We start from the raw sequence: 23089 nt of genomic DNA, 5'->3' as shown, positions 1-23089 counted from the left end.
TCGTATCTAATGTTTTTAAAAAAACTGACTTGTAAATTTTCTGTTCTATAGTTAATATAATCTCGTTTTCTATCGAAAAAAAAGATTTGAGGAATATTATCTTTAACACTTGTTAGGCATATATGTTTAGTGATCCAACATCTTCAAAGATAAGTGATGCATCACATCATGTGAACTTTTGGATGTTTTCTTGGTTAAGTAACAAGGCAGTAATTACGGACAAACACCAAAGTTTAGGTTTTCCAAATTTCTAAAACAATCAATTATTTTTCTCCTCTCATTATTTAGGCGTGCATTATGGGACTGATAATATAGGATATTTCAATTTCAATGAAGGAAATCAACCAATACTTAATTGGGGAGGCCACACCAATTTTGGGAAAGAGTTGATAAAATAGGGGAAACATTTCTTATAAAGTTAGGTAATTACGTTGTCTGACTCATTCATGTCGGTTTCACCAGTACGTACGGTGGATGCCCCACCTGTCTGTACGAGTTACCTGCCACGCGTGGCATTTTGCCAAGTAAAGACAGAATAATAATTATGTGTCATTTTGTGGAGTATGTGTAATGATTTTAAAGGTATGTTTAATTAGATAAAATACTTATTTTAAATGAGTTATGGTTAACAAAAGCATGGACTATGTTTAAGAGAAGCCGTATGCAAAATTAAGCTTATATATGACAAAAAAGTTTCAATTGGGCCTAAATTAGGCTTTGGAACTAGCTGGGCAGGAATGCAAATGCACGCCCTTACAATGGGCTAGCTCCGTCCCAGATTTTTGCTATTAATAAGTCCTTTTTTAAAAAAAATTGGGTTTAAAGCCCAAAGGTTATATTAAAGTTTAAACCTTAAAGAGGTCTACTACCAACAAGCCCAAATAACTAGGAAAACAAAGTGAAAAATCCCCACCCCGATGCTGACGAGTTTCGAACTCGGGTCACTGGTATCATCAACTAGCGACTCTACCACTATAATACAGTGACATCTACAAATTAATAAGCCTCGAAACAAATTTGTCCTTGTCAAGAGATTTCTTTTTTCTTTTACTTTTTTTTTAAAAAAGTATATTTTGAGTTGATAATGAAACTGAACTCGAATAGTTTTCTATAGATAATAAAACTAAACTAATATTTGTTAAGAGATTCTTTTATTATTTTTCAAGTATATTTTGAGTGGATAATAAAAATGAATCAAATTTTTTTTATGGATAATAAAACTGAACTAATATGTTCTTGATACGTGAAAACATCAACTCGATCTTAAATATACCAGAAATCAAACTCATAAAAAACTTACAAATAATTTATACACGAAACCAACTTATTTCTTGTAAAACGGAGGTAGCATTCATGAAATATTAGGATTTTTTTTTTTATGGACGCTCTAAACCAGTGAGTGAAATGCTATTAAACATCACCTTAGGATACATTAAGTGGTATACTGTTAGGCCCTCCCAAATATATATCATTTTCATAACAATAAATGTGCTACTTGACTGGTACATAAGTAATGTGCATATGACGTGATGTGGATGACTCGATAGGATATTATATCCACGAACCCTACTATTAACAGTTGCAAGCATTTATGTGATTGTGTTCAAGAATTGAATACCAAATTGTGGACTCAAAAGCTACGACTATCACAAAAAAAAAAAAAAAAAACCATCACAAGGCCAACCCACAGTCTTCATCACCTCCCAACAGTTGACAAACAATGCACGATGTGTATATTAGTGTTACATGCCATTTAATCGTCTAAAATTTTCATGGGACATGACCGGCAATGAACGTGGTTCAGTGAATCAAATTCACCTATAATGATTCAGCCTTGCATCAAAGTACGTATCTACCTTCACTCTAAAGGCTTTGCACAACGAAAGTATTTACTTCTTTCTCTCTAACTCTTCGTGTCCCCATAAGCATAAGAAGTTCTGCCATGTACTTGAACAATTCTCACACAATTCATCAACACAATGAACACAAAGAATACTGTAACAAACTCATTTTATTGCACTAAAGGAAGATTACAAAACTCGTCCATCATATGGACTAAAAAAGGCCATTCACCCTCTTGGTGAATGCCTAAAACACTCTCTACATTAGTGGTTCTTCTCTCAACTGAACAACACGATTCTTATTGATCTCTAAGCTATTTATACATACTAAAGATCAGGACAAAACTATGTGCAACCGCTTGCACATCCTACAGACGACCACATGTCCACAGGTAGTTTTCCTAACCGCCAATCTGCTTTTCAACTGCCACCTTTTGTGTTGTCTTGCTGATTTAAGCCACACTTGTATAAGGATATGAACTCATTTCACAACCCTTCCAACTCGTCTCACACCTTTGGAATGTTTGCAAAGCCAATAAACAACACTTGAGCCATAATGCGCCACTTTTACGCCACTTTTGTGCCACTTCTAAGCCTCACCGCATTTGACCTCTCTCTGAACTTTCTAGGACACTTTAGCTAAGCCAAATTCATGCCAACATGATTTCTAACTTATGCCAATATGTGCCATATGCTCATATGCGTTATTCTTTCTTTACTTAGCCAATTGCTCGGCAATGCAATGCCACTCTTGCATTACTAGCTTGTTTGCATTATTCAAGCTTTAGCCAGCCTTGAACTAATGCATGGACCAACTCTTGGACTATTCTACCTTCTTGCATCATCCTTGAATTTGGGCCAACCCAATTCCATGGATATGCCTTAATGCCAACATCGCGTATTGCATGTTGCATCTTGCCACTTTGGATTTGTCTTGCCTTTCCTCAATGAAGCTTCATTGTGTCTGCCAATAAGCTTCATTACTTAGACAAATGTCTTTACAGTGTAACACCACCTTTGCGCTTCACTGGCCCTGCAGGGTTATGCCATTCTTAGCACTTGACAGTCTATGCAATATCGCACAATCATTGTCGGACACTGACTTGGCCTGCAACTTTGTAACGCACAATCATTGTGCGCCACTTGCCTGACACGTCATAGACCCCCCCCCCCCCCCCACAAGGCCAACCCACAGTCTTCATCATCTCCCAACAGTTGACAAACAATGCACGATGTGTAGATTAGTGTTACATGTCCATTTAATCGTCCAAAATTTTCATGGGACATGACCGGCAATGAACGTGGTTTAGTGAATCAACTTCACCCACAATGATTCATCCTTGCATACTTTCATCAAAGTACGCATCTACCTTCACTCTAAAGGCTTTGCACAACGGAAGTATTTACTTCTTTCTCTCTAACGGAAGTATTTATTTATTTTACATTTGAAGTTGGAATTCCTTTCAGAGGCGAAGGCGTTTTACATTCGGCGAATAGACTGCTGGAGTTGGAAGGTACTTGTGATAACATGACTATGTTGCTTATTGATTTCACCAATGCCTTCAACATAGTTAATCGAACTGTCTTGATCAATGAGGTAAGAGCTAAGTGTCCTAGTATTTCAAAATGGGTGGAGTTTTGTTATGCGCGACCGACCAAGCTATATTACAATGAATTCACTTTGTCATCCGTGCAAGGAGTTCAACAAGGAGTCCCTCTTGGCCCTCTACTCTTTTCCTTGTCTCTACACCCACTTGTGGAGAAAATAACATCGCAATGTAAACTGGATCTCCATGCGTGGTATTGAACGATGATACTTTGATTGGAGACACCACTGAGGTAGCAAAAGCTCTACAGATTCTACAAGAAGAAGGACCAGCTAGGGGCCTGTGTTTGGACATCCGAAAACTAAAGTTTTCTGGCCGCACACATATCCTAGATGTAATGATGTTTTCCCACCTGAAGTCGGCAGACCATCTGGTGGTGTCCGTTTACTTGGAGGCCCAATTTTGCAGCGAATCTATTCTATCTCGGGTCACCAAAACCATTCATCTGATGGATTGCGTTAAAAAACTCAGAGACCCCCAAGCAGAGCTCTTACTTCTTCGAAACTGTGCTGGTGTTTCAAAATTGTACTTTACTATGCGAATTACTCGACCACAAGTCATGCAGTATGCTCAACTACAGTTTGATGAACACTTACTTCAGTTCCTGCGTTATTTGATCACTAGCGATGGTGCAAGCTTCGGCCAACTGCAGCAACGTATCTCTACTCTTCCAATTAAATACGTCGGCTTAGGCATATATACAATGGGAGACACCATTCAGTACGGTTACATAACATCATGTTTTCAAACAACGCACCTCCAGAATCTCATTCTACAGGGCACTTCGGACCTCAGCCCTCACTTTCAAACTGCACTTGACCACTACATAAGTGTATGCGGTTTATCTCCTTCATCTTTCAACATTAGTGACGTCGCCCCACAGCCTATGCACCAACTGGTGATCCGTTACTACGATGCTATCATGAAGGCTATACCGTCCACTTTTGTTATTTCAGAGCGCGACTCCATCTTATGGCAATGCACTAGGAAAGCTCATGCACAAGACTACATATCTTAAGGCTATCCATGTTCATGGTCTTAATCAGACTATAGGGCCGCGGCAATTCAGGTCCTTCCTTCAATATCGTTTAGGTATACCTCTTTCCGCTGCAGACATCACTTGTTCATGTTGTAAAAGAGCTATGTATCGTTTTGGCGACCATGCTATCCACTGTGCGAGTGAGGTAGGTTTAAAGTATCGTCACGATATGATAAGAGACCTTTTTGCTGAGTTGTGTTATAAAGCTGGAGTTGCAGCTAGAAAAGAAGTGTTGCTGGGTCTTACTTCGGATAGTAGCACCCCTCTTAAACCGGCGGATATCATGGTGTACAACTGGGAGAATGGACAAGACATTTGTTTTGACGTCACCGATGTTTCACCATTTTCAAAAGGTGGTAATCGCGCCTTCACGCGTGGACATGTCATCTCTTCTTCTATTACCCGTAAGCGCAACAAATACGCTGACCTATGTTCGTCCCATGGATATGGATTCAGTGTTTTAGCATTTACCACTTTGGGGGAACTAAGTGATGACATTATTACTCCTTTTGAAAAAAATTGAAGAACTGTATGGTGAGCCATGATGTCAATAATAACTTAGGCGGTTTTTTTCATAGGTTGGGTATTATTATTTAGAAAGGTATCGGGACGCAACTTGTTGCGCGTTTTCCTGCCAAATCTTTGTAAATTATTTCTAGTTTTTCCTTCTTAATAAAAGCCTTCGGGACCCCTCTTTCATATTAAAAATAAAAAAATAATTAAAAATATATCATAACATAATTTTTTTTTGAATTTTTGAAAAGAATTATTAAAAGAAAATAGTTGATATTAACACGTGTCACCATCATAAGGGTTGGGGTAATCTGTTCTTTTTGTCCTCTAGTGTGAGTCGTTTTTTGGGCCCAATTAATCGGTGTTATTTAGGGGTACATTATGGGGACTGATAATATAGGATATTCCAAATCCCTCCGCAGCATCTACTATTTCAATCATCACCGTCCAAAGAAAATCAATGCTCTGTTTTCCAAAAGGAAATCAACCAACACGTAATTGAGGATTGGGACTGGGTAGGTCACACCGCAGTTTTGGTAAAGAGTTGATAAAAATAGAGGACACATTTAAGAAGGCAGGTAATAAATTATAAGTAGACTTACGAGTGTCACTCTTTCATGTCGTTTTCTTCTTATAAAGTTAGGTAAGGACGTTGTCTGACTCATTCATGTCGGTTTCACCAGTATGTCGTTTTCTTCTTATAAAGTTAGGTAATTAGTTAAAGCTGGGCTTGAGAGCCAGCTAGCTGGGCTGGGTGTACGCTTCAAGCTGACTCCGCCCTGTCATCCAATTAGCATTTAGCAATGAACAACAACTATTACTCCCAGGAAACGGAACACCCGATAAGTGGACTTTCTCTATTGAGATGTGCACTTACATTTTTGTTTTTTATATTTTTGGTAGAAATGTGCACTACACGTATGAAATGTTGTCATTTTTAGAACAAGCCTGTTATTAGTGGGACCGCATTGTAATAGGACAAAAGGGATTATTACATGATAATCCATGTGCCTCTTATCCAAAAGAAAACTGGAAATAACAAATTAACCCTTACATAGTTTAGTGTTAATAATCTAGTTTAGTATTAATGATTAAGTTTCACTTCAATTAACTCTAAATCAAAACAAAATCAGATTTTAGAGTTTAAAAAAACAAATCCATTTTTTTTACATTTTCAGAGTTAATTACGGTTGGAATTTTTCTCGTAACCAACCGTAAATCTTAGTTACGGTTCGTAAAAGATGAACTACCAACCGTAAGTGGTTAAATTTGAAGAAAACCCAATCGTAAAACCAGTTACGGTTGGTAACTAAACGCTCGACACGAACCGTAACTCAGTTACGGTTGGTAACCATATGCTCGATACCAACCGTAACTGAGTTGCGGTTGGTAACCAAATGCCCGACACCAACCGTAACTGGTTAAATTTGAAGAAAACCCAATCGTAAAACCAGTTACGGTTGGTAATTAAATGCTCGACATGAACCGTAACTCAGTTATGGCTGGTAACCATATGCTCGATACCAACCGTAACTTAATTGCGGTTGGTAACCAAATGCCCGATACCAACCGTAACTGATTTACGGTTGGTAACCAAATGCTCGATACGAACCGTAACTTAGTTACGGTTCGTAAACTAACGAAGAAAATTCTCAGATATAAGAACATACCGTTGGTAATAGTTCAACTACCAACCGTAACAACATCAAAATCTCCAGTCATGGTTCGTAATAGAGTTAAAATCAACCGTAACTCACATAAACCCAGAAACTTCAATTTCAATTTTCATCTAAAACCCTAATTTTTGATCGAACAAAATAAACTGAACCCTAATTTGGTTTTTCAAAACATACTTTATAGAAGTCATTACACTATACTTGATTAATTTTCGAATCGTCGATTAATCGAAGTCGATGAAATTTTGAGTTTTACTGGAGGTTACGATTGATGGGAGGAGGAGAAGAGAAGAAGAAAGAAAACAAATTTTCAATTTAGTTTTGATTTAGGTTAAAAATGGGAAGGGTAATCTAGTCAATTAACATCCCTTTAGGACATCCCCTAACCAACTAAAGGACATTACTATCACACTGTCGCCCCTCTAATATAACATGCTTGTTTTAGAATTCTGACCAATTTTCACACTTCGTTTTTTCTTCTCAGAGTACCAACGTCAATGGATCAACACAATAAATCATCGTCAAATTGAAAGTGAAACCGGATTATCTGTTCTGTTCGATGCACAAATGACAATGGAACAAATTCGTCATACTTTCTAAATACAACGTTGATGTGCAAAACAAATTACTGAATTAGATATTTGTAACTGTAAAGAAAAGATCTGCTATCTAAAAGCCCAGATACTGGGTAGCCTGGTAAAGAAACAAGAAAAATCACTCCATCCCAGGCGCAGGTGAAATTTAAACTTCAAATTTCTTGAAGACAATTTGCAATGAACAGCAATTATCATTATTTAAGAAATTGAGCTTCTACAACTTTATGATTCTATTTCGGATAGCAGCAGCAGACATTAACAAATTATACTCATGATTACTTTCATCATGGGTTAACACTACTAGCTTCAACAGATCGAAAGAAACATGGGACCTTACCATATACAAGACCTACAAAATTGATAAAACTGAACGAAGCAAAATTTATTCACATAAATAACAAATCTTGACCAATTGCATGATACTGTACAAGACAAGTTCTGTTTTCACCTGACTTGGTTTGGGTAAATGTAATGCACTTCATTGGTCACTCCAGCTTTCACTGTCCTCACCTTCTTCGTCACTTCCCACAACCTAATATGTTGGGTTGTGAAAGTTGTTAGTGAAGTCATGGGCTCATAATCAAAGAGAACACTATGAGAAAATCAAGCAATTAGGAACATTTCAAGATTCAGACTCAAACCTGGCGGATGGCACTGGCCTTCTCTAAAATTGCAGTGACTTTGCTGTTGGCTGTTGGATTTAGCATCAAGATTGGCTTTGTTGGTATTGTACGTCTGAGGTTTATGGACTGGAAGTTCAATCAGGAAAAAAAGAAGGTACAAAACCACATCTATCAATTTCGGACACTTCTTTTATCCAGAATCCAGCAAAAATTTATTCTCAGTGTTGCTGATGTAAAAATAAAATATTAAGCACCCTTCACTTGAACAGAAAAGAAAAAGTACTCACCCTGGTTCTAATTTGTTGTAACAGATCTTCCTCTCCATTGTCATCTTTACTAGTTATTGTCTTCTTCGTCTCTTCTATCCCATTCAACTTTTGTAGATTCTATTTGACAATTGCATTGAAGAAGACAATTAGAATTTAATGATCAAAATAGGATGATAACTAATATTTAGAGTTTAACCCATATTCACCTCGCTCTTTGGTGGACTTGCAGTTGCCTCCTCGTTACCTGGGAATGGGGGTTGCAAAGACTGCATATGGTTTCGAACAATAGCAGATTCAACATCTCTTCCATCACATTTTCTTTCTTCCTGACTTGGTATAGGAATCACAGAATCAAAATTTGGAAGACCAGATAAAGAATCAGCAACAGAACCCCCTTCTCCTGAAGAGCTAACGGATTCTTCTGATAAGACTCTACGTAAACCATCATACATGTCACGATCTTCCCCTCTAGGGGTCTCATCAGTTTCCCACTGCTCAGAATTTGAATACGAGTGTTGGCTCTTAACATCATCAGATAAATAATCAGATAATCTACTGAATGTGTCATCATCCGATTCGTAATCAATATCTCGCTGTGAGTTAGAAGGTCCCGGAACCAACTGGAATGACGGTAGCATGACATGTCTATTGTCACGGAAGTTACTCCCGTCAGGAAATCTTAGTTTCAGTCTGGAGGTCTCAAAGCCATCTATAGGTTGAAATGAGAGTGTCATATGCTCTAGAGGCGGTGAAGAAGAAGATACCGAGTTCACAGGAGATCCATGTTCAAACTGCCTATTGGGGCTTGGTAACGGAGATCCATGTTCGAACTGCCTATTGGGGCTTGGTAACGGAGAAGCTTGAAGTGCTTTTCTGTTTAATTTCTTCTGCTCACTGAATTGTGTTTCCTGTAACTTCATAAGGCCACTTGCCAAAGAGCTGAATGGTGCAGATGTGTAACTTCTTCGGAATATATTTACAGAAATTCTGTCGCTCAGACCAAGAAGGGCACTTGATGACTGCTCATTATTGCCTCTATGGGCACCAGCAGATGGTACATTGACAAGGGTAAGATCATCAGGGCTGACATCATTGAGTTTCTCTGTAGCGTTCGGACTCTTGTTGATGGGTTTTGCTGGTTCTAGTCCTAATAGATCACCATTTGTCCAAAATAAAGTGGGCTTTCCACCAGAAACTGTTGGAAGAGACACTTGATATTCACAAGCATTGTTACTAATCTTGTGATCTTGCAAAGCCTGTGAGCTTGGAACATCAAAACCTGACGATGATGATTCAGTTCTAGGCGCTCCAAAATCATTTACTATTGAAACATCAGGTATGTCAGTGCTTGAACATGACTCGACCTCTAGAGAGACGTCTGCTATAGGACACATGGAAACTGCAGGAAGTGACTCTTCATGGACCAAATCCTTCGTTGAGGCAGAGACTTGAGATTCACAAACACTGTTAAGAATCATATCATCTAACGAAGCCTTTGAACTGGCAACATTAAAGCCTGGAGATGACGAATCACTTCTAGCTGATCCAAAATTATTTACTCTTGAAACATCAGGTTTATCGGTGCTGGAACATGACTCAACCTCTGGAGAGATGTCTGGTTCAGGACACATGGAGATTGCAGGAAGTGACTCTTCATGGACCAAATCCTTTGTTGAGGCAGACACTTGAGATTCACAAACACTGTTAATTATCTTATAATCTGACAAATCCTTTGAACTAGGAAGATTAAAGCCTGGGGATGGACAATAACTTCTAGCAGACTCAAAATTATGTACTCCTGAAACATCCGGTTTATCAGTGCTTGAACATGACTCCATCTCTAGAGAGATGTCTGGTTGAGGACACATGGACATTGCAGGAAGTGACTCTTCATGGACCAAATCCTTTGTTGAGGTAGACACTTGAGATTCACAAACACTGTTAATAATCTTATCATCCGACAACGCCTTTGAACTAGGAACATTAAAGCCTGAGGATGGCCAGTCACTTCTAGCTGATTCAAAATTATTTACTCCTGAAACATCCGGTTTATCAGTGCTTGAACATGACTCTATCTCTAGAGAGATGTCTGGTTTAGGACACATGGAGATTGTAGGAAGGGACTCTTCATGGACTAAATCCTTCGTTGAGGTAGAGACTTGAGATTGACAAACACTGTAAATAATCTTGTCATTTGAAGAAGCCTTTGAACTGGGAACATTAATGCCTGGCGATGACGAATCGCTTCTAGCTGATCCAAAATTATTTACTCCTGAGACATCAGGTTTATCAGTGATGGAACATGACTCAACCTCTGGAGAGATGTTTGGTTCAGGACATATGGAGGTTGCAGGAAGTGACTCTTCATGGACCAAATCCTTCGTTGAGGCAGAGACTTGAGGTTTACAAACACTGTTTATAATCTTGTCATTTGAAGAAGCCTTTGAACTGGGAACATTAAAGCCTGGCGATGACGAATCACTTCTAGCTGATCCAAAATTATTTACTCTTGAGACGTCAGGTTTATCGGTGCTGGAATACGACTCAACCTCTGGAGAGATGTCTGGTTCAGGACACATGGAGATTGCAGGAAGCGACTTCTCATGGACCAAATCCTTTGTGGAGGCAGAGACTTGAGATTCACAAACACTGTTAATAATCTTATCATTTGCAGAAGCCTTTGAACTGGGAACACTAAAGCCTGGCGATGACGAATAACTTCTAGCTGATCCAAAATTATTTACTCTTGAGACGTCAGGTTTAACTGAGCTTGAACATAAATCAACCTCCACAGAGATGTCTGGTTTAGGACACATGGAGATTGCAGGAAGTGACTCTTCATGGACCAAATCCTTTGTTGAGAGAGATACTTGAGAATCACAAACACTGTTAATAATCTTATCATCTGACGAAGCCTTTGAGCTGGGAACATTAAAGCCTAGCGAGGTGGATTCAAAATTATTTACCCTGGAATGATCAGGTAAATTGGTACTCAAACATGACACGGCCTCTACTGAGCTGTCTAGTTCTGGATAGATGGAGACAGTAGGATGTGACTCTGCATGGATCAAATCCGAGGAGACTGCTTCAGAACAACTTGGGGACGTCTGCTTCTTTGATGACAAGTCAAACACAAAAAATCGATCAGATGAGTTTGAACTTTGCGCATTCATTTCAATGGTTGTGCGTGTTCTGCATTCACGTTCTACATGTTCTAAGTTGGATGATGTAGGGTTTTCTTCCTTCTCTGCTTGGTACTCGGACTCGGGTTCAAATTCTGACACCATAGTACATGCAGTAGCGCAGTTTTCCAGCCCAGTTCCGACAGCATCAGACTGGTTTACATGAAGAAGTGATTCAGGCACAGTGGAATCACAATATGAACTATCATCTGGATAAATATTTATAGGACTGGTCAAAATATCCTCCGCATAAGCACTTTCATCACTTATGCTCTCTGGTTTATCTCGATCAGGGTTTGCTCGTTGAAATTCCGAAACTGCTCCCAATTCTTCAAGATTGTTCTCAAACTGCTGACATATAGGCTTCACAATTTCTATTTTTTCATCCCAAGTAATGGAGCATGAAGATGGGACAGTTTTGTCCTGTGATGAATGGCTCGGTAGATCATTCTCCAGAACACCAGTTTGTTTGTTAGGAAGTTTAGAATCAGGAATAACACCACTATGGATCTTTAATCTAGATGTCAACAAGCTAGTGTCCTCTCGTTCTTCACGTCTGACAGAAACATTAACATCAGACATGGAGTCTCTGTAGCCTGATCTTGATCTGGAATCAGAAGATGAGGTACTGCCTCCGAGGTCAGATTTTGACATATCAAATGTCGAAATAGTGTCTGCAGTAGAACTTCGCCCATAACTAGGAGAAGCGAATTGCTTTCTGCAAAGACATGTGACTAGAAATTGTTAAATCCATAAAACTGGCATAGACAGAAAATAGAACTGATATGGAAAAGCCACACTAATCAAACTGCTTCACAGCATAGATGCCCAACTAAATCAATATCATAGAGAGAGAGAGAGAGAGAGAGAGAGAGAGAGAGACAGAGAGAGAGAGAGAGAGAGAGAGAGAGAGAGAGAGAGAGAGAGAGAGAGAGAATCAATACCTGTCACTTCTCTTAGAGAGTAATAAAGCCTGGGAGATTTCTCCGTTCATATGCCGTGACCCTTTCCTCTGTTCAATTTAGCATTTTACCAAGCTTTAGTATGGATGGAAATAATATTGACATGCTTAATTTTATGAATTACAAGAAAACTATTAATATGGATGGAAATTTCAGCTTCAAATCATCACAACTTTACTTAAATATGATGATGGACCATACATTATTCTGAAACCAATCACCCCTAGCTAGTTCTGACATATACTACAACACATAAATACAGCACCTCATAAGAATCGAAACAGCATCTTTTTATAGTTCTGACATATACACTCCATCAAAAACAGTAGCACAGATTAAAAATATGCTTGAAGAATTGGTTTTAGTCATCAAGACATAGACTTCTACTTCTATTTCCTATTGCCACATTTTCTCTAACCTTTCCATCATAAGTTAGAGAGACACCTCAATGACCGTGACGGCTACATGGGATACCTCATAAGTATTTAACCTTAAGCTATTTTTAATGGATGATTAAACCATTGTAACATCTTAAGTTTTACTAAAACTATCCCAGGATTAGCTTAAACTCATAATTTGTTGCGTAAGCCATTAAAACTCGAATACGTTCACCTCAAACATCTAGATTGCATGCTAAATATAATATCCTAAAGCAGTCATTTTCATTATTCATTTTTTTTTATTCTTTTTGCCTCAGTAGTCAGAACTTAACGCTTTCCATGAGCACATAAGCAATAAGTTCGAATCATTCAATTTGCTAATTCACCGCACATACGACACATCTGGAGGGTACATATTAGTTAACAATACCAGCTAACAATTGTGCTGTTAGTTTATGCTTAAAATAAATTCATACCCTTCTTCTGTTAGCTTTCTTGGCTCTTCTAGCTTTCTCGGTGTATTCGGGTTCAGATGGAGACAACGCGTTCTTAAAAAAGGATGGGTCTGAATATCGTTTCAGACAAGCTCCAGGACCAGCAATGTCAAATCTGTTCAGTGAAGTCAAAATTGCAGGGTTATATGAACAGGTAATTTAGGAGCAAGCAAAAAACAACATACAAGTATTGCTTACTTGTCAAGCAACTGTAGGCGGGGTGGATTACGACATTCTTCATAGGATTCCAGAATGAAATGCGGCAAATCACTGTTGATTAAGTGACTATGTGTAGCTTGAATATTGGTATGCCAATCAGTACCTGCAATGACCCAGCAACAGTCAAAGAGTTGATCTAGAAGGAAATACGAAATGAATTTTTATACAAAGGAGTCTGGTTGTAAGGCCCATGCGACCACCCAAATATATAATCATCACAGGGTTTTGGGATAGCGTTAAAGCTTATAATTCATATGATTTTAACAAGGTGTGATCTAGAAGACACTGATCCAATAATATGAAAGCTAAAGACTTATATGCTTCCTGCACTAGACATACATCCAGTGGAAGTGGCATTTGAACAGGAGAATAGATTTTGTAATCGTCACCCCTCCGAAATCATTAAATATGAGGGGATGTCTAACCTCATTGGCTTAGCTTGCTTGAATTTGTAAAGCAGTGCAGTATGGTCTCAAAGAAATCAGTTTTTCAAGTCTTCTCTCACTTAAAAGTCACTGTTTAGTTTCAACAACTAATTTATTGCACAAACCATATTCCTGTGATGATGGCGCTGACAAATGGAAACCCTTTGGAAGCAAGCCCTTCTGATGGAGGATAAGCAAATAATAACAACACATATTTCTTCACCGTTATTTGGAATCTATTAGTATAAAACAAGCCAGCACTGTTTCAAAAAAAAAAAAAAAAATCCAGAGTTCGAGGTGCTTTCTTTAGGTGTCATTGGTGACTGGAATAAAATGTCATTTACTATGATAGCACAAGCAGTTGCAACTTCGATATGGGTTTCATTTCTAGCTTACCACAACATATTTGGGACTAAAGGCTTGGTGGTTGTTGTTGTATGATAGCATAAGCAGTGAAGTAAGAAACTCAAAGTAGCAAGATTCAGGAAAACCAATAATTGCAGTAACAGATGAACTAGAAGTAATTGAATCACCAAACAGTGGTTTAGTATAAGGGGCATTCAACGTCCTAACTTTTGCTCAAAAGAAGATTTACATACCAGCAGAATAAGCAAAATGTATGTGGTTCGTTTGTGCCAGAACAGCCTTTTCAACTGGAGGAAGTGCAGCTTCAATGCGCTGAACCCGGTTTATAATCCTCTGGCTTCTAGCAGCTGTGGCTATCACTTGCTCTTGTAAATCATGAAATACCTCTGATGAAAACCTGAAACGTGATCAAGATGTCATCTCCATAACGAAATACCAGCACTAAACAGCTTAAACCTATAACAGCTTAAACCAATTTCACCGATAATAAACAGATGCATAAAGGCTTAAACACCGCCATGAACTCGGGCAAAAGAAGTTTAAGAAATACGGCCTCGAATCTTGAAAATCTCCACACCAGTGTTGCGTTTCAGAAATTTGTTTTAGGTAATCATAACTCCAATACTGTCTGATAATACCAAGACAACCACATAACAAGAGATGACTACCTCTTCTTGCTTTTATAGTACAGGGACTTTTATTTTATGTCTTCACAAACTTCCCCTTCCTAACGGCAATGTATTGAGCAACTAACCCCAGGTTTTTTCACCATGACTCATATTACTAAGAAATCAACTATTGCACAACCATTCATACAAAGAGAGAGTACTCTAAAATAGTGTTATAACCTGAAATACCCCACTTATATTTGATCAATCCTGCTTAGGTAAAATCTCTTCAATACGTTTTCAAGTAAACTAAAGAAGAACAAATCCCAATCCACCGTTTTTATTCATGTTTGTTCTTTGTATATAAATCTTGCTGCAACATCCATACATAAATACCAAAATCATTGTTCCCTTACTTAAGTTAGTAACCCTTTTGCTGCCCTAGCACTCGCCCACGCTTCTAAACTAGGCTCGAAACACTAAATGAGCTCAAATGTCAAGATAGAAAACTGATTTCACCAAACGGTGATTATTTTTAGTTGATATAGTTAACTTACCCAAGCGAACAACAACTATAATCTTTGCGAATATCAAATTGGTCCGTTTCATGCTTTCCTCCAAGCTTATACTCCCTTTCCTTTTTCTTTCTTCATATATATGCGAAAATTTCATTCATTACTTAATAATACTAAACCTAAATCTCTATACAACGTACATAAATACCAAGTCATTTATCCCTTGCTTACGTTTAGAGTCCATATGTTGCCATAGCACCCCGCACACTTTTCTAAACTAGAACTAAAATCCAACATCATACAGACACACTCCATGAGTTCAAATGTCAAGATAGAAAATCGGTTTCGCTAAATGATGATTATTGTTAGTGGAATTTAACTTACCTAATCAAAACAACAACTATAATCTTTGAGAATGTCAAATTGGTTTCACTATTCGTACTCCTATTAAGAAATCTCATTTATTAACTTAATAATAGTAACCCTAAATCTCCATTTCTAACACAAATTTACAATTTTGAAAAATAATTTGAAATTTTCATAAGAAATAGAGTTTTAATTGAAATAGTGAAGCAGGAGAAGAAGAAACTTACTGAGCTAGGTCTCCCAACTGTCTCAAGATCCCAACAAGTCCAGCAACTGAAACTCCTTGAAGAACAGCTTTAGGTTCTTCTTCTTCAACTGCTTCTCCATACAGCTCTGAACTTCCTAAACCGTATTCATTCCGAACCTCAACTCGTACCAGAGGCATTCTCACTCCCTCACTCTCTTTCTATTGAAATTAATCGTTGAAGGAGAAGATGAAAGCTCAAACCAGAACTCCCATGGGAGAATACCAGAAGAAATGAATGTCGGAGGGAGAAACGAGGAGAATGGTGAGGGGAAAGAGAAATCAAATTGAAGACGACGTTGCCAACTCTGCAAGGGAAAGGCGATTCCACCAAATCTATGCCTGGGAAATATCGAAATGACTATCACATCCCTGAAAAGGACCGTTCTATTCACCACTCTCCGGAAAGGGTTCACACTTGGCATTTTTGAATGACAACGAGTTAGCCTAATTGGTCGGGGCTCTAATTTGAAGTTCCACTCTTGTAATTGGTGTCAGTAGTTTTTTGCTATAAAGTTTTGAGGATCTGGTAAAAAATCTTTTCATATTTTGAAAAAATTAATAAATGCTAGTTGTATAATTATATTATTTTCGTTTTTAGAAAAAAAATGTTAATATCATTTTTTTTTTAATTTTGTCTATTTTTTTTGGCAGAATTAAAAGATGATAATATCTCTTTTTTAAAATCGGGTATTGTGTTTATACATATTTACCGATCGTAAAAATAGACAACTCAAAATCGCCCAACCAATTTTTGTTAGTGCATCTACATTTATGTAGAACTTACTATTCACCTCAAAAAAGGGTTTGTATTTTTCTTTTTTTAGGGTTTTTATTTAGGATAAGTAATTGTGGAATCGTTTTCTAGAGAATTCTAAAGCCAGACGATCTAAATTATTTTAAGAATTAATTTCTTTAAAAATCAATCAACTTCTGATACCCAAGTTAAGTACAAATAACATCCCTTTTTAGTCATTTATTTTAAATCAGATATCCCATTTAATTAAAGACGAAATCCTTAACAAGACAAGACAACTGTTAAAACTTGACGATCATTATTTGACCAATTAAATTTTTTACTGTAAATAGAGTTTAATGAGACTGGATAATTAATTCTTCACTTGGCTCCAACAAATCATTCATTTTCCATCCATTAGTGCAATTTTTTGGATAATTAATTGATTCTGTTCTAATCTAATTTATAGTACTTTGTATTTTATTATTCTAACACACTGACACGTTCCTCAATTTCTGTAAGTTGATCCCTTGGTTTTTTTTTGGGAGGTTTAAAATGTGAGATTAATCTAAACTAATTCTGTAGTAGAATATTAAGTTGGTAACAGTTTGACCAAAGATGAAAAGTACACTTTTTGTGTTTTTTTATTTTTATTTTTGAGGAACCCCTCGGTACAATAACAAGTTCTGCTCTGTAAATCCATAACTGGGATTTTGAGCATTCATTACATAACCATTCCACAGTTGAATGTTTAGATAAGTAAATAGTGATGTTAGGTTATAATATCATAGTTCTTGCAAAAAATAGATAGTTCTACAACCCATATTACATCATTTCTACTAACCAGAGTGAAATTTTGGGCTAGGAAGTTTTGAGAGTACACTTTTTGTGTTAGTTTTGAGAGTTTTGAACTTGGTATTAAGTTTGGAATGCGAATCTAGAGTCCACAGGTAAAGGAATCATGAGATGTGAGCTGGACATTGGAGTTTAGGTGGAGAAACCTAAGACAGTTGGCTCACTGATTTCATCAACAAAAGCATTAAACAAAAATATCGAGGTTTCCAAACGGAACCTTAAAAAAAAAAAATTATTAAAAATTTAACAAATATTCCCTCTGTTTTCGAGAAAGCGTTATTTTTTTTTTTAAATTTTGTATCCGTAAAAGAGGTACTCTCACCTATATATAATAGGATGAACATCCGGTTGTTTCCGTTACTCTTTTATCTCTCTCTCATTTTCTCTCTCTAAAAGAAAAAGAAAAACTCTAGCCTTCTGTTTGAGGGTGAAAACGGTTTCTGCTGATTTCGGTAATTTCGTGTGTGTGGGTGAGAAACGAGTCTAAACCCTAAACAATGTACTGCAAGGGAGTACTTTGATTCAAGAGATCAATCTATACAAATCCGGCCTAAACCAAGAAATGATCGTTCAGATTTGATTCGGTCACAAAGTGAAGGAGAAGGGTTGGTCTTACGGAGGGAAGCGAAGAGAGTGTTGAGACCAGAATAGTTGATTCTGGAAGAATGGTTGTTCGACGACTTGTATCAGAAAATGAAATGCTAGCAATGTGGAAACCTAACAAGTGATTTCTGAGTGTTGTATTCTCCTGACCAAAACTTGTCCTTTAATGGAAATAGGTGAGACCTATTTATACAAGTCGCAATGAAACGTATCCTGGTCTCGTAAGAAGTGGAAACGGTTGAGTAAATGGAAGAAAGAGGTACCGGGTAACGCCTGGAATTGATGTTTCCATAATGAAGGAAACTTTTCACTATTACTTCTTGTATTGACTAACCGCCTCACTCTTACGACACTTTCTTGTAACGGGCGTAGTGTACGCCGCACACTGTAAACCGCCAGACCAATACCCTGATGAGCATCCCCCAGTTTGTGACATGTTTTGATGTCTCGAGTGTTTTGTGTAGCATGTTGCTACTGTTTTGCAAGTTGAGCTTGGGAGGCTTGCCGGCTCGGTGGTGACCTTCGACGGTCGAGATTTTGCATCTTGAGAGGAAGGTTGGTGGACCCGGGAAAGCGTATAAAATTGAAACGAAATGAAAACGGGCCTACAGTAATACCGCAAGTGCACGGTCGTCAGTTGTAGCTCGTGCAAATACGGGTCGATCCACAGAGATTGGGAGTGTTTTGTAGTGTTTAGCTATTTGGGCTCTAAATTGCTATTGTTGGGCTTTGAATACCCTTTGAGTAAATTGGGCCTAATGGGTTTGTTTTTAACAATGAAATGAACTGAGCTTGGGCTCAGTTGGTCTTGAAGTGCACTAGGCTTTGGGCCTTTGAATGATGAACTGTGAACTTGGGCTTTGGTCTCTGAATTAGGCTTTTGATTAAGCCCACAGTTGACTGAATTGGACTGGGCTTGTGACGTGATTTGAGCCTTGGGTTGAGCTGGGCTTTCACAGTGAATTGGGCCTTAGCTTTTTGGAGTGAACTGAGCTTTGGGCTCAGTTGGCTGGGCCTTTAGATTAGCTAGGCTTTAGGTCTTAACCTGAACTGTGGTCTGGGCCTAGGAGAGGAAGCAGCAGCAGCAGTGGTGACTTCTGCAGCATCAGAAGCAGTGGTGCACAGCAGCTGCACAAGCAGTGGAAGGGGGGGCAGCAAGCCAAGGGGAAGACAAGGCAGCAGAACAAGGCAAGGAAGAAAGAAGAGATGGCAGTGAAGCAAAGACAATGCAATAAATAAAATGTAAAGAAGCAAAGGCAATGAAGAAAATTAAACAAGACAATGACTAAACAACAAAGAATTAAACAACAACAATGGAAGTGAACCAAGGCCTAAGCCAAGGGCAGGGGAGATGGTGAAGCTAACACTGATGACAATGCAAGGCCAAGGCAGTGGCTCTAGGCATACAAATGGAATGGAAAGAGAATTAGCTTGCTATGAGCACTAATTTCTCCCATTGCTCAATCAAAACAATGCATCCTAAGCATACAAAAAGGGAATAGCAAGATAAACAGCTTGCTCAACTGATGTGCTCCTAGAATTGACTGTCTTTTGACAGTACAATCAATCACAAGCACTAGTGAGCACTGAATTCTCCCATTGCTCAATCAAATCAGTGCACTGAGGTTTCTAGCCTAACATTCCACTATATAACAGTCCATACATAACAAGAACACTAGAGAACAGGAAAACATAAATAATGAACAACAGATGAACAATGAAGGAACAAACATCACAAACATCACATTAACAGCAGCTTAACATGAACAACAAATTGAACAGAACACATACATGATTAAACAGGAGCAGTGCATGAAACAGCACAAATTGAAGAGAAAAAAAAACATTAACAGAACATAACAGTTCTGGACACTGGCTAGTCCAGCATATTCTCTCACACACACACTCCAGTTCTATTTATACCCAAAACATCAAATTAGGGTTATCACCCATTTTCCCAAAATCCCAAAATAAAACAGTACAATTAGGTTTACTGTTTTTCTAATGTCATGGGTCTAATTGAGCCCATTTCCCTACTCTAATCCTCTCCTGGTACGGTCCCAACATGAATTAGGGTTTCTAGAGAAACCCCCAAATTACAGAGAAATTAGGGTTAGTGATACTCACCCAAATCGAGGAAATTTCTTCCATGTAGTCTCGACCCATGCTTCCTCTGACCTTCCTGCTCTTCTCGGCTGCTTCAATTTCTGTCTCTAACCTCACCTATTTCATCAACTTCTAAACTAGGGTTTTCGGGTTGAGAAGTTGATGTAATAGATGGCTAGAGAAGAAGGGGACGTGATGGTGGTATCTGCTACGGTCGGGGAAGAAGTGATGGTGGTGGAGAAGGCGAGGTAGTGACAGTTTGCAGAGACAGGGCATGGAGGTGGTGGTGGTTCTGCAACTGATTTTGGGAGAAGGGGAAGGAGCTCGACTGTTTTGGGAGAAAGGAAGTGTTTGTTTGGGTATAGGGTATTGGGTTCTACGGTGTGAAGCGGGGATAGCGCGGTTTGATGATCTGCGACAAGGAGCGATGGATGGGAAGATGGTAGGTGGATCCAACGGCGATACGGAGGTAAGCGTGGAGCGACCGTCGGATGAAGGGATGTAGCAAAACGGACGACCCAAGATGGAGATGGGCGTTGCGATGTAAAGCGGGGGCTTCGGAGTTTGATGTGCGATGATGGAGCGACCGTAGGATGCTGAGATGCTTCGATCTGACGGCTGAAATCCGAGACGGGCTTGGATAGTGGAAATGTGTTTGAGTAAGGGTTTTGGGCCTTGGGTATGCCAAGCCCATATCTTCTTTAAGGACAATTCTTCTTCTTCAAGCCCACTTCTAGCCTTTTGGTCTTGTGCGCACCATTCTTCGCGGCTTCCTTGTGTAATTCCTCCCGGCTTTTCACTACTTTTCTGCTCTTTTCCGCTCCGCAAGTCATCCAGACTTTATTTATTACCTAAAAATGCAAAATTAAGTAAGAAAAATATTTATTCTTGAAAACAATGAAAATACAGAATATGGGATAAAATATAGAATTAATGCACAAAAGATGAGTTAAATGCTAATAAAAAGGGACAAATATATACAATATTTGGCACTCATCAAATACCCCCAAACCTGAATTTTACTTGTCCTCAAGTAAAACAAAACTAAGGAAATCCTACCTATACCACTGTCGCTGGTCTCTCGAATGCATTTAGCGTATGCACTAAGCATTTTAAACCACTAAGTGTCCCTAGTGGACGAGTTGAAGTCTCGTGAAGGTTTACCAGAGGTGTGCCTACAAAACCTAAGGACAAAATATGAGCTCAGATTCCATCAAATGTGACATGTGCAAAACAGTTAAGCTCACAGCAAAATGGAGATGTCAATCTAGCTATCGAAGGCACAATCCTAGCACTGATAACAAAAAAAGACATGTGATAAGAGTGTAAAGTGTATCTACACATGTGTAAAGAAAGATTTGAAGCTATGACTACTAATCACCAAGAGATAGTTTCTCAGGCTAAGAACTGAGGTCGAAATCTAGCTAGCTGTCCGGACTTTACGAGAATTGTGAATGAGTTGGAGGTATTTCACAATTACTCGCGTTGTACATCAATGGCATACACCCTCCTTGCTTATTACAAAAAACAACAAAAGATGACTCTTTACATGACTCTTATTTACATTGACTATTCTCTTTTTATTTTTGGAACAAGAGATGATGGAATTGATAAATACTTGATTTTTTTGTATTTTTCTGATATTTTTTTTTTTTTTTTTTTTTTTTTTTTTTTTGAATATTACATCGTTTTTTTTTTTTTTTTGAAAAGAAAACTTTTGATACAAACAAAAGGAAACAAAAGATTACATGACACTTTGCAAGAGGTAGCCCTTTTTGATGCACCCAGTTAAATTCGATGGTTGTCTTTCTTAATGTAACCTCCACCTTCTATCCCAACCAACCAAAGAACAAGCTAGTCAAGTTTCGTTCAGTATTCTAAAGTGATTGGCAATCGTGACTTCCTATCAAACACCTTGAAGATCGAGGCCATACATGTATTGGTAGATCGTGCGCGTGCAAATTTCTTATCACTATGTGAATTGTGCTAGAATCAGGGTGCCTAAATATCTAGACTAAGACTCCTAATAATTACATATTTGCACAAGAGTCAACATTTCAAGGTAAATGAGCTCCATTTTTATGTTTTTTTTTTTTTTTAATTTTTATTTTGATTTTTCATTTTTTTCAAAAAGAAGGAGTTCTTGTTTTCAATTATGGCATATTATCAAAGTATCTACTTTTCACCCCCAAACCTAAACTAAACATTGTCCTCAATGTTTCAAAATATGAACAAAATTATAATACAACATATGAAGAGGATCATGTTGAGTAGAGAAAAAGGAAAGAGAATACCCGATTTCGGCGAAAGCAATATTAGAACTCCGTTATTCAAGGCAAGAATCCAACATATGTCAGCCGAGATCATATTGGATTAGCAAAATATATACAAAAGGAACAAAAAGGTTTTTAAGAAATTTTATCTACTGGATTATATACAAAAATTCACCATACACTAACAATCTAAAGAGTTGAGGATCAACCCAAAAGACAAAGTGTAGAGGTTTCAACAGCTTCACACAATAATAATATGGTAGGCATGCAAGTGAAGCTGTGAAACAAAATGAGCTACCCCCAAACCTGGATTTTACAGAAGATATAATTTTGAAAACAAAATCGCGCAGTTTCGGGGGTTCATCATGCACAAGGTCTAGCTCGAAATGAACTGTGCTAGGGACGGGCAAACATGCTAATTCCAACTGTGGTCCTCAAAATATTATACTTAGAAGCAAAATAGTCCAAGAGGACTTGGGAAGCACACAGTTCCAATCCTAGATTAGGGACTCTCAGAAAAGTCGGTTTGACAATATGGGTACAAACCAAATCTAGGTTGGGTGGAAGGCCATCAGATTGTGACTTATGTAG

General features: G+C 38.1%; 1 protein-coding gene across 2 annotated transcripts; it reads right to left on the bottom strand.

The window, feature by feature from the left end:
- Positions 1-7316: 7316 nt before the first annotated feature.
- On the bottom strand, positions 7317-16237 carry LOC113277275 (protein SCAR3-like). Of its 2 annotated transcripts, none has more exons than XM_026526412.1 (9): positions 15909-16237; positions 14426-14589; positions 13381-13504; positions 13165-13297; positions 12291-12358; positions 8371-12064; positions 8183-8281; positions 7914-8082; positions 7317-7804 (listed from the first exon to the last, which is right to left on the bottom strand). In XM_026526412.1, exons 1-9 carry the CDS (start codon positions 16064-16066, stop codon positions 7791-7793), a joined length of 4623 nt encoding a protein of 1540 aa, XP_026382197.1. In that variant the 5' UTR covers positions 16067-16237; the 3' UTR covers positions 7317-7790. The 2 variants fall into 2 exon arrangements, with proteins under 2 accessions (XP_026382197.1, XP_026382201.1); XM_026526416.1 differs by having other exon boundaries at positions 7914-8021.
- Positions 16238-23089: the final 6852 nt, after the last annotated feature.

This window comes from Papaver somniferum, chromosome 1 (genome assembly GCF_003573695.1).
Source record: "Papaver somniferum cultivar HN1 chromosome 1, ASM357369v1, whole genome shotgun sequence".
Lineage (NCBI taxonomy): Eukaryota > Viridiplantae > Streptophyta > Magnoliopsida > Ranunculales > Papaveraceae > Papaver > Papaver somniferum.
Note: the sequence above shows the minus strand (reverse complement) of the source record. Positions and strands in the feature narration are given on the sequence as shown.